General features: G+C 35.5%; 1 protein-coding gene across 8 annotated transcripts in view; it reads left to right on the top strand.

Moving 5' to 3' along the window:
• The window catches only part of nckap1 (NCK-associated protein 1), a 51,752-nt gene that overhangs the window by 16,168 nt on the left and 22,529 nt on the right, over positions 1 to 13,055 (top strand). For 4 of the 8 annotated variants that reach the window (XM_079618989.1, XM_079618983.1, XM_079618987.1 and 1 more), the window contains exons 3-14: positions 3,061 to 3,153; positions 3,635 to 3,691; positions 3,797 to 3,939; positions 4,072 to 4,162; positions 4,283 to 4,420; positions 6,008 to 6,056; positions 6,649 to 6,805; positions 6,984 to 7,040; positions 7,203 to 7,406; positions 7,781 to 7,913; positions 8,250 to 8,331; positions 9,512 to 9,570. In XM_079618989.1, the coding sequence (XP_079475115.1) occupies positions 3,061 to 3,153; positions 3,635 to 3,691; positions 3,797 to 3,939; positions 4,072 to 4,162; positions 4,283 to 4,420; positions 6,008 to 6,056; positions 6,649 to 6,805; positions 6,984 to 7,040; positions 7,203 to 7,406; positions 7,781 to 7,913; positions 8,250 to 8,331; positions 9,512 to 9,570 (1,263 nt within the window). The remainder of the gene's footprint in view (positions 1 to 3,060; positions 3,154 to 3,634; positions 3,692 to 3,796; positions 3,940 to 4,071; positions 4,163 to 4,282; positions 4,421 to 6,007; positions 6,057 to 6,648; positions 6,806 to 6,983; positions 7,041 to 7,202; positions 7,407 to 7,780; positions 7,914 to 8,249; positions 8,332 to 9,511; positions 9,571 to 13,055) is intronic. The other 4 variants (XM_079618990.1, XM_079618984.1, XM_079618988.1 and 1 more) reach the window with 1 other exon arrangement.

Consider the following 13,055-nt stretch of genomic DNA (forward strand, 5'->3'; position numbering starts at 1 on the left):
TGCTATATTATTGAAATTTTATTATTTGTTCTACTGGGTTTATTTGAATTGATAGAGTTATTAAGCATTATAAAAAATAATTGAATTGAAATGTTTTATAGGTATTAAAACTAATCTACTTAATATTGGGAGTATAGAATTCTAAATAAAAAAACTAAAGTGAAAAAATACCCGTTTCTGATAAAGTAAAAATAATGTCAAGATACCAAAAATCTTAGTAGTCCTAAAAATAGGCTTCATTTTCTTTATGCAGATTCAAATTTCCTCTCTTTTTTATATTTTTATTTTGAAGTGAAATGTGGCCTAAACATGTTTTTGTAAGATCCTACATTTATCACAGTTTAATCTCCCTCTCTGCTGTTTTTCATGATATCATCTTAGATATCATATAGGTCTACAGTATTAAATATCAGACACATTTTTACGTTTATTCTCTTGATCTTGTGGATTTATATACTTTAGTAGGATATGAGGTGAATATAAAGTATGTAAGGTGGGGATGGTGTGGTTTGACGGAATTTGTGTTTTCTGCCTATACGTAGTTTCTCTTATATTGGGCTTTATGGGTATCTTCAGTGCATCATTAACTCTATTAGCTCTAACCTGGTGTTCTGGAAATCCCGATAGATAATAAGGATTCTGTCACTAACTTGATTCTAGAGCACATTTGCACTACCCTTCGCTCTAGATAAAACTACTGAAATGACAAAAGTCTTCTCAAATCATGCAGTTTTTCCATGAAGTCGTATTTGAATTGAATTGTTAATCTTTTGAACAAGTATGCAATATTATCCAAACATTACTAAAAGACAATTATATTAGCGGCTCATCATGAATAAAATCTAATATAGGTGTGCATGAAATGAAGTCAGAATACTTCCCAGGTGCAGCGGTAATGCATTTTTGCTCTAGAGTTGCAAATACTGTAAAGACAACCAAAGGGAAAAGGCCTGTGCGTGTCAGGACTTGATGCAGGGTTCATTCACTAGTTTGACTGTCAAAAATCAAATCGGAGAAATGCTCTCTTTGACCGTACTCAACAATAAGGATTATTTTCTGCTACACTGGTTGGTTTTACTTGTCCTGTTAACATTTTACTGGCTCTGCAATGTAAATGATAAATAGCTATTTTTAGAAACCTATTTTGTATGTTGTGAATTGATATCCTAATTTATATATTCATATATTTTTTTATATATGATGTAGCTCCATGACAGAAATGTATATATCCATAAACACAAGTTTGCTGGAAAAAAGTGGCACATTCCGCAAACATTACTGATTTTTAGGGGTGTAACGATACCTTCATTTCACGATTCGATATATATCACGATACTGAACTCACGATACGATATTATTGCGATACTCCCAAGACATATGATAAAAGGTTAACAAAAAATGTACTGTTGATTAAAATGCTAACTTTGATATTACATTGTGGGTTTAAATGAACAGGTTTGGACTTGGTGCTTGTAATTCAAGGACAATGGTGACACCAGAATAAAAATATTCATGATTCTGAAGCTGACCATTGCATTATTATACATTATAATCAACATTATATAGTAGTTTAATGTAGTACTGACACTAAAACTCTGAAAACATGATTTTTTTCTTATACAGTAATTTCTATTTTGGGTGAACTATCCACAATACATATTGTCACTATCCACGATACGTATTGTTGCATTTTTGTATTGCGATATATTGTGGCACGATATATTGTTACACCCCTACTGATTTTATTCAACCCATACTATTATTTACACGATTAGGTAATTATCTTTCAATATTATACTTTCAACATTTCAGCAAATTCTCAGTGATATACAATCAACTTAGTTGATTGACACAATTGACATCAGCAATGCATCATTGAAATTCAAATGTTGAACTTTGCCAGGCTTAAAATAGATGTACGTGATCAGTGAACATAAGTGACCGTGCAGAACTAGCCTGATAGAGCAAGAAAATTCAGTCAAATGTTTACGAGATCTCTTACATCCTTATTGTTGATCCCGGCTCTGAGACGTTTTATTTAGTATTTGGTGGTTATTTTGACCAATTTTAGCCAGTTTCTGAATTTTGTTTTGTTACACTAAGAGGTCTGCTCCCACTACCGCTAAAAATAAGTTATTTTTCTTCCCATTCCTGCCCAAAAAATCCTACAGGTAGAGATCAATGGATTTTTTTTAGTCCTGTTACAGTAAGATTCTGTCGCTCTGGTGTTTAGGGGGGCATTTAGACAGCACCATTTGGCCATTTATTTACACGACAATGGCGTTTTGGGGGCCTTTTGAAAATGGGTTTCAAAGTTTAAAAAAAATCATACTGTTATTGTCTCCGTGTAAACTACAAAAAAGTGAATTTGTGAACACATAGACGTCATGCGCATATGTATTACGTGTTCAGTTTATAGGTGCGTCGTGTTTCTGTACAAAGTGACATCCCCAACTACTTGGCTGGCATGGCTAATATAGGGTTTTTTAAATAATTTTCGCAGAACTATGTGAACGGGTATCGTTTTCATGTAAACATACCCTAAGGCTATTTAAACGTACCCCCCAAAAAAGTTTTGCGTTACCCGAGAAACTTTGCGTTCCCTCACAAAACCTTTTGAGCTCTTTGCGAGCAAACGCAAAGTTTCTCGGTGGAACACAAAACATTTGTGAGAACGCAAAATCATTGACAAAATATTTTTCTTGAATTGGCCTTAATTTGAGTAACTTTTAGATATTTAAATTTGAGTGATTTCTTACTTCCACACCCGCACTTGAAAATTCAAAAGGTTCCCCGCGCCACACTCAGTTTCGTCGGGTCAGACCTCTACCCTAAGATTCTGTGTTAGTCAAGCTTACAGAGTTTAGGGCACAAACTGAATTTATAAGTCCTTTACATGCCTGTTACTGAGGTTATTAGAATTAATATAATAGTACAGTTCTCAGCCATAAATGATCTAACGTGAACCCTGCTGATAAGTTTCCTGGTCAGATATCACAATTATGTGACCTTGTTTAATGTGATAGTGTTTAATTTATGCACTTGTCTTCCACATTACAGCAACAGCTTGCACAACTACAAAAAGAAAAGTCAGAAATACTGAAGAATTTAGCTCTATATTACTTCACCTTTGTGGACGTTATGGAATTTAAGGTATGAGAGCAGTCCCACTCTATGGGCTTCAGTCATAGTCACCAATGATTCAATGTATATTGTAGTATATTATTATCATTATTATATGTACTGTTATAGTTTAACTTATTTGACATTTTCTTGTTTTTTTAACCATTTTTAGTCATTTTATGTAGAACATTTTATTTCAGTTCAGTAATTTTAGTGCTTCAAGGTTAAACTAAACTAACATTTCAGTTAGTTGCCAAATTTAAGTTTATCATCTAATATTCGAATGTCTAATATTTATATTTTATTGTATTTAATCTTTCTCAATTAACACATTATTTTAATAGTTTGTTTTTATTAACAATAATAACTCTAATATGTGATTTCATATAGTATTTAATATTACGCATACTGTAAAATAATACATAATATAAAATAATACATAATTATTTTTTTAATACAAATTGATAGTCTTTTTAAAAAGCAATATGTTTGTGATTTTCTGTTCTTCCAGGACCATGTCTGTGAACTGCTGAACACTATTGACGTCTGTCAAGTTTTCTTTGACATTGTGAGTTGAAATAATGGCAATCAATAGAATGTCTTTGAGTTATTGATTTTTGTTAAATGAAATGGCAGATGTATTACACAGTGTCTTTTTTTTCCCTCAATGCAGACTGTAAATTTTGACCTCACAAAGAACTACCTGGATTTGGTGGTGACGTACACTACTCTGATGATGCTGCTTTCTCGAATTGAGGAGCGCAAAGCGATCATCGGCCTCTACAACTATGCCCACGAAATGACACATGGTTCAAGGTAATGCATATATGAGATAATATACATCTTACCTAGAGCCACACACTTGTAAGGTTTCATTCTACTATAGTGTGGATATTACCAATGACAGAGATGTGTCTGGGGTCATGACTGTGATGTTTTTGTGTTCAGTGATCGAGAATACCCCAGGCTCGGACAGATGATTGTGGACTATGAGAACCCGTTGAAAAAGATGATGGAGGAGTTTGTCCCTCATGGAAAAGTAAAATCTGCATGCTACATTGAGATCAGAAAATCCTATTACTCTGTTTCTCGTCTCATAAGGAGAACATGGTTTAATCTGAGCTCTCCGCCATTTGTTTTTCTCTCTCTGCTATGACAGTCGCTGTCAGATGCACTGGTCTCCCTGCAGATGGTCTACCCACGCCGGAATCTGTCTGCAGATCAGTGGAGGAACGCTCAGCTGCTCAGTTTGATTAGTGCTCCTAGTACCATGCTCAACCCGGCTCAATCTGACACGGTCAGGCTTCGCTATAGTCTTTAATTATTTTTGTGAACTCTCATCATACACAGTTAACTTTTAAGGCAACATACTAACCGTCATGGCACCTTATAAAAGACTGATTTGAAACTCTCTTTATAACAGTAGCAAGTCTGCTAGCAGTCACTCCACATAAATGGCTCTCCTCACATGAAGCACACAAATTTAAATTATGCTCTCTATTGACTCCAGTAGATTGCTGTTAGCATGTTGCTAAGCTCACGACCCAGTTAGCAAATAAGTGTACAGCAGCAGCAGTGTTGCATTTTATTTTGGCCAAAACTAGCCCTGCATCCCACTTAACCTACATATACTATGCCCTAAAAGTATGTCATTTTTATTGTAAAGATAAAGCATGTACTTTTGAGTGTAGCTGAAGAATAGGGAAGCTGTGGGACATACTACTTCGTCATAATTGTGTCTTCCAGTCTGTCGCTTAGTTATATTCATCATGACAGTTTAAACTGCCCTGTCAATCATCTAGTCACAGTCAACATCCTCCACATTTAATTTGATTGATTTTCCTACCATATTAGAGAGTATTTAGAAATGTCGTGAGTCTTTCATCCGGAGAACTCTCCTCATGTGTTTGCATAATGATGCATTTAATAGTTAATGACCAAATCTGTCTTTATAATAGTTCACAATGTTGTTGTAGATGAAATACAATGTGGATAACATTCAGTAAATATTTTTCATCAGGTTATATGCTGATTATTAATCAGTCAAATCCATTGTTCTAAACTGATCTACTTAACCGTCAGTCTCACACATCTGCTATATTTGTATTTTTTAACACTTTTATGGATGTTTGTAGTTCTATTTGAATCCTAGTCAGACGTGCAATGGGTTGTGGGCAATATTAGCCGTTAGAGTGTGCATGGATCTGCACTTCGTATCCTAACCGGAAATGGTAGATCATCCGGGAATCTTATATGCATTTTAACATACTACCATTTGGTACACACTAATTCTGTTAGTCATAGGTTGTATCATAGGTATCCTCAAACTGTTTAAAAGAGCCTCCACATTGGGAGCGTCTTATCATGCCTAAAAATAAGGGTTACAAGTTTTCCAACCATAAAAAAAAAATATTACTATTAAAAGTAATTTAAATTATAGTTTAAATAAAATGTAAAAATTAGATGAAAAACTTGAAAATATTGCCTTTGCATCTAACAGAAATAAGTTGAAGTACTAAAAACAAAACTCAACTAAAATAAAGCAAAATATAAAAATGCTAATTCAAAATTGTAATAAATATTCTTAAAATAGATAGATAATACAAAAATAACACTGGCACAAAGCTCACTAGGTGTAAGAACAAAGTGTAAACAAATATTGATCATAGTAGATTATTGATTGCCCAACTATAGGCCATAAACACATGGTTATTTAATATATTAGGTTTATTTAATTGAACATTCCAGCAAAAATAACTGTTTTGATATAGAATGTCTCATACTGTGATACAGGATTTTTATCATACTGTATATTCCCCATAGGTAAGAGCATGTGAACATTGTGCATTTGACCAAATATAATTTGTTGACCTGTATATTTCAGATGCCCTGTGAATATCTATCCTTGGACGCCATGGAGAAATGGATCGTCTGTAAGTGTGTTATTAAAGACAACATGAAATTTATAACGTACACTTTTTTTCCTTTCTTAATACATGTACCTATTTGTACTGTGTGTGATTCTTTATTGCACTTTATTCTAAAAATATTTTTCTTAAATTTACATCAAAACCTCTGAAATGATTCTTTGCTGGATAATATAAAATTTCTTGTGAATGCCGTTTCATGATCGTTATGCCTCAGATTGAGAGAACCAATACTGGTAATTGTTTGAACATTTGTTTTATTATTTTCTAGTCTTTTTGTATAGTAGTATACCATTTACATGGTGTGGTTTAATATTTAGCAGGTCCAGATGGAGTGCTTTTTTTCACACACTTTCTGTGGTTATTTTGAGGAGTCTGCATAATGTATTTAAATTTGGAGAAAGGTGTTAAATCAAAGAACACTACATTCTCTGGAAAAGCATCATCAAATAAACCAAAATATTTCATGATTTATATAAACGACACTCTTTCCAGTTGTCGAAATCAGTGAACACATCCTGTGTGGGCCTGGGTTTTTACAAATGTAACAGGAGTGTATGTGGTTTGTAACGGTCTCTCTCTCTGTTCTGTCTCCTAGTCGGGTTCATCTTGTGTCATGCAGCTCTGAACAGTGACCCTGCGGCTCTCAGTTTGTGGAAGTTGGCTCTTCAGAGCAGTTCCTGTCTCTGTCTGTTCAGGGACGAGGTCTTCCACATTCACAAAGCTGCCGAGGATCTCTTTGTAAACATTCGCGGGTCAGCAATTTCTACTGGCACACACTTTCTCAAGTTTTCTGTAATTAATTTGCGTATTGTGTGTAGCGTTTATATAAAATATTTAAATGAGCATAATGTGGTTCAAGCATTTATAGGGGGTCTTTGTGTTGTGTAGATATATATTATTTTTTTTGTTTGTTTTCTCTATCTTCTACAGTTACAACAAACGTGTCAATGACATCCGTGAATGCAAAGAGTCTGCTCTGTCACATGCGTAAGTGGCATCTTGGTATTTCTGAAGATGCTCTCCATTGACTCCAGTAGATTGATGTTAGCATGTTGCTAAGCTCACAACCCAGTAAGCAAATAAGTGTACAGCAGCAGCAGTGTTGCCTTTTATTTGCAATATCTATATATTTTTTATCATTTGGTCCAGGGGCTCCATGCACAGAGAGCGCCGCAAGTTCTTGAGATCTGCCTTAAAAGAGCTCGCCACAGTTCTAGCGGATCAGCCAGGTTTACTGGGTCCCAAGGCTCTGTTTGTGTTCATGGCTCTCTCCTTCGCCCGTGATGAGATCATTTGGCTGCTCAGACATGCCGACAACATCCAGAAGAAAAGCACAGATGACTTCATTGACAAGTAAATCCAATTCTTACACCTCATCGCTCAATTCTTATATTTTACTTCAATGAGGCCTTATGCTACGCTTTTGTATTTTTGTATAAAAAGTAATTTTGTTTGTGTGATTCACTGCAATTTGCTCCAATATTGCATTGCACATGTTATTTCAGTATTATGTATTTTTACTGTTCTAGTATTTATTCATATTTTGAATTTTATATTTTCATAATTTTTTAGTTAGTGTTCTTGTCATTTTTATTGTTTTTTTAAATATTTCTATTCATCTTTAATATATTTTGGTAATTTTATTTTGTAATTTAATTTCAGTTTTAGTCATTTTAGTATTTCCATCTAATATTTATATTTTACTTAATTTCTCCTTGTTTTCTCAGGCATATTGCAGAGCTGATCTTTTACATGGAAGAGTTGAGGGCACACGTACGGAAGTACGGCCCGGTGATGCAGAGATACTACGTGCAGTACCTATCTGGCTTTGACGCTGTGGTGCTCAATGAGCTTGTGCAGGTGAGACTATCTGCTCTGTGGATCCAGTTTTCCTTTCTGCACTAAAAGCACATAGATCAGTTACACAGTGTTTGGAGAGCAATTGCTATTTGTAGTGCTCCCATGAGATGAGGATCAGTCATGTGCAGTTGGGTAGTTCAGACATGAACATTAGTCACATTATGAATCATTCACAGGATCTCACATGAGGCGAAATACATGAACTTCACCACTAGATGGAGAACTAGTATTGTCATTCAGTTCTGAGACTGCAATCAGCAGTGAGACTTATCACGGTGTTTTAATTTTAAAATGCACACACAATTGGTAAAATAATCATGTCTTCTTCTCTTGTAGAACCTGTCCGTCTGCCCAGAGGACGAGTCCATTATAATGTCATCTTTCGTGAACACTATGACCTCTCTCAGTGTTAAACAAGGTAGAGAACCTCTCTTCTTATTTAAACATTTGTAATGTGCTAAAAAGACATCATGAAATCAAAATTGATGTCCCTGGTCTTATTTATCAGATTCATTGGTTTGTTTTATAAACTGTAATATATTTGGATCATGTAATTTGATTCATGGTAAGAGCATGGATCACAATTTTTGCTGAAAATTCAACAAAAATAATTAATCATGGTCAGTGACTACATTTTGCATAATCCAGCTAAATAAAATTCAGTACTACACAAATGAAAAATAATGCATACTTCAACGTTATGGACGCAAATTAAAAGATAAAATAACAAAAGTAAGTCTGACTGGCATCAGGCAAAAACAGCTTCTCATCATATACTGGTAATTATATTTGATATAATAAAAGTTTCTTGTAGTATGACACAGGGACTAATGTACTTATTATTTATCTTTTATTTTGTGATATAATACTAGGCACGTTTCCATTACAGATTTGCGCCAAACTTTTGTGATTTTTGTTTCTAAATGTTGACAAAAAACGATTGCGAAATTACGTCGTTTCCATTAACCAATGTTAAAACGTAATTTTTTCCTCTCACGATAAGTAATTCCAAAAATCATAGCAACGGACGTTGGTAGGTATGTATACGTTATGTATAGCCTATCCCAGCCACCGCACTAGCCATTATTATTAATCGAAGGAGACGTAGGTGTGTTATCCAAGCATTAATGGCAAGGAAAGACCCTTATACTTGTGAGTGTTTCTGGGTGTTTCTCCCTCATATCTGCTTCGAGGTCTTGATTGTGGCATTTCTTTGAGGTTTACAATCCAGTATTCCTAACTCTTTTTTCAGTATTCCTGTAATTCTTTTGTCTTTTATGAATTTAATAAAGAACTCTGTCTCCTATTCTGTCCAAACATACCACGTCATCTGTCAGGTGACCTGTAAATGCGCAAAAACGGTTTACATTGCAGTTTTGCAAAATATTTATTTTTCGAATTGCCTGAAAAACCACCTCATGCGAGCGTAAAAACTTTTTTGTGATAAATGGGAGTTTTTGCAAAATTGACATGTTTCCAATGGCCGTATTTTCAATTTCAATTTGCGCAATTTGAAGGGTAATGGAAACGCGACTATTGTCTTTTGTTGTTTGTACTCTGTCTCAAAATAACTAACTTTGTATGGGTGTGTGTTGCAGTTGAAGATGGTGAAGTGTTTGATTTCAGAGGGATGAGGCTAGACTGGTTTAGACTGCAGGTAAGATGATCTCAGTCGTCTGAGCCGGGTCAATACATGGTGTTTGTTTCCTCTGATCCCAATCAGGCATAATTTACAGCTCTTATCTTTGCTTCCCCCTTACTAATTAGCAGATGCTGGTTAACGTAACGCAACTAATGCCCTCACAGTTTGAGATACAGCGCAACAAAAAGTTTCATGCTGACAAATGTTTCTTGCAGAAATTTGCTTATCCTTTGTCTTTTCGAATGAAAGCAATATTTTTTACATGCTGTATGAAAAATGACTTAATTTTGAATTACTTAGAAATGAACCACAATGCATGCTGTTCTTTTGAAGCTCTGATTATTCAAGAAGAGCCTGCGCCTTTCATCCAGGCTCAAATAAATCAGACTTTGTCCCTGTGGAATACACCACATTTTTTTCATCAAGTAACAGTGCATGTGGGTGGGTGGAAATGGAAGCAGAGATGGAGAGACAAGCTTGTTCATGTGTTTTTGAGGATCTGTGTGAGTGTGCGTGGACCTCAAAAGCCCATGGATCTGGATTGCGGTCTTTGGGATTGTCCAGTCTGCTCTCAAATGCGTTTCCTGTGTGTTGGCCTGCCCAGTCCCACAAGAGAGAAGCCATTTGACCTCTTCCCTAAAAGAATGTTCTGGGTTCAAAAACTTTATCAACAGAATTTGAGGCATTATTTTGATATGATACCGTGATACCACAGAACTTTTTTTTCCCCTATGTCCCTTGTATGTACTGTAACCATAGTTGTAGTTAAAGCACTTATATTCAGGGTCTTAATGATCATGGAAAACCTGAAAATATAAACGTAAATTATGATTTGCAGGTATGGAAAAATAATGGAAATTAATATGCATACAGTATACTGAATTAACATACAGTATACTCACGTAGGACAATATATACTACATATCTCAACTGGTTGATTGTATCATCGCAAAATGTAAACTATATTATCATCCTGCTCTAATCTGCTAAACGTGAATAAGGCATGAAGATATTAAGATATTATAAACATTAACATGATTTCCTGTAATGCTGCTTTGAAACACTATTTATTGGGAAAATGCTATATAAATAAGTATATGAGATTTGTTGGAAATCTTGACATTTTTATAGAAGTGAATATATATTTTTCTTATTAAATTGACCCTTCGCAGAGAGTTTGATTGACAGGCGATCTGACCAATCATAATCCGCCATTTTTGTCTGACAAAGCAGTCAGGAGAGTTAGTAGATTAACGGTATTTGTTGTTTAAATTTCTTTTAAAAAGACCAAATTTGAAAGTTGAGACTGTTTAATATCAAAAGTAAGCTGGTCTGTCCTGTCTGTCAGCACGTTGTCAGTTTCCTCTCTGCTCCGCGATGTGATTTTTCACTGTGTGAGAACATGGTGTGAGAGCGGCATGGCTTGTCGGACATAGCAACAGTAACCAAAGGGGGCGGGTCTTTTCTGTCTGTGGAATTTGCTCTATTTGAATAGTTCCTTTCTGATAACCTTGTCATGTTGAAGTTACCTGGTTTAGAGACGTTATGTGGTCATGAAAAAATGAAAAGAAAAAAAAAAATTTACAACTAAAATTGCTAATAACTTTACACAGACATGGTCAGCAAATGATTTTGTCTCACTTGTCTCACTCCATCTCATATGATTGAATCAGTGTGTTTACTGTTCTTCCATTATGCAGTTTCCAAAATTTTTGCTTTATCGGACACACTATTTTCTGTGGTAATGCCACAAATTCCACGAAAAGAACTTATTTGCATTGAACCCAGAACATACCTTTAAGAGCAGGCCTCAACCTCTTCACACAGGAGGGTTTCAGTTCACCTCTTCAGCAGGAGAAGCTGCTATCAGTGGAATGTGAACATTTCTCACAGCTGAACAACTGTTTTCTGTGTTTGGACCTTTTCCCACTCTCCATCACTCTTTTCGCAGCCAGAGTCCTCTCTTTCACATGGCCACAAAAACAAATCGGCCCCAATAACAGCAGCGTTTATTCACTGCGCAGCCTTGAGCTCTGACTGCTCTCAGTTTGCCAGGACAAAGCAAATTCAAGGATTTAAACCGTCAGCTATAGAGCAGCGGAGTGTGTTTGAGGCTGTTGACAGTTGTGGGTGTGTGGATGTGTATGTTCAGCTATGTAGGTGAATTGCACGAAAATATGTCCAGGTCGCCTTACCCCATAACCAGAAGAAAGAAAAAATAATATAATGAAATTATACAAATATTGTTTTTAAATCGGAAATATATTTTTAATAAAAAAAATATTTTTTATTATTTCATTTTATTATTATTGGTGGTTATTTTTAGATTCTTAATGCTGTAATTTAATTTACATTATTTTACAACAAAGTTTGTTTCTAGAAAAAGATTTCATCAGAAATGAAGGCAGGCAGATCAATTATATTGTTGAATATTAAATGTCCCCAATAAACTTGAACATTAAATGTGTCGGTACTCGGTAGTGTCATAAATGTATAGTAGCAAGAAAAAAGAGATGGGTAACTGGTCATGAAAACTTAATTATGACTGTTTTGGTGAATGAAACCAAGCAGACTAAAATGTCACAGATGTGTATCTCTAAAATGTCACTCTCTCTGTAATGGCACTAGAATCAGTCACTACTCCAAGTTTGACAGCAGCGAGTTACTCTATAGAGCTGCCCTGACTCTGCTCTCTAAGCAGGGATGCCCCGTTCTCTCCTTAAATTTAGCATGCTTTCTTCTTGTTTAATGGACCTGTTGTTGAGCTAACATTTGCCAGTATATAACAACTAACGGTTCACTCATCGTTTCCAAAGGTGCGGTCCTATTTATCGCTATGGCCGATTAAACTACCAGCAGCAGTCTGCAAATGTTCATCTAAAAATAAGCCCTGTTTTTCAATACTTTTTCTGCTCCACATGGACTTCAGTGCTGTACGATATGTTTATTGTCGTTCCCCGGAGTCCATAACCACAAGCTTTGTGAGTTTAGCACCTGCTGAATGTCATGTGGCATCATCCTGGCATGCCGCGCTCTTTGAATTGGCCGATCTTTAGATGATGAAAGCCAGCGCAGGGCGTGTGCAATCCGTGTTTTGGTTGAGTTTTCTCACACTTCTTATGTTCGAGTTGATCGCACTGGCTGGCACAGCTGTTTCGCTGGGGGAAAAAGAGGGGTTTTGACTTAAACACCAAAGAGAATCTGTTTTGCATACAGTCTTCATTTGATCATGTATGCTAGAGAGGAAATTGTGTTGGTTGGACATTGTCTGGTTCAAAGGTATCAAGTTTACGAAAATATTTCCCAGAAAGCCTTCTCAGAAGTTAATGATATGGTAAAACATCAAACCACACTTTTCTTCAGAGTCTGCCCTGGTCCAGTTTCCAATCTGATTCGTTTCTCTTCATTTGCCTGAGGATTTGCTCATGGAAATCAAGCCCACCAAGCTTAGCCTTTGAGAAAAGTTGTCAGAATAATTAATGCACTTTCATTTGATTCCA

Source organism: Phoxinus phoxinus (genome assembly GCF_949152265.1).
Source record: "Phoxinus phoxinus genome assembly, chromosome: 7".
NCBI classification, from domain to species: Eukaryota; Metazoa; Chordata; class Actinopteri; order Cypriniformes; family Leuciscidae; genus Phoxinus; species Phoxinus phoxinus.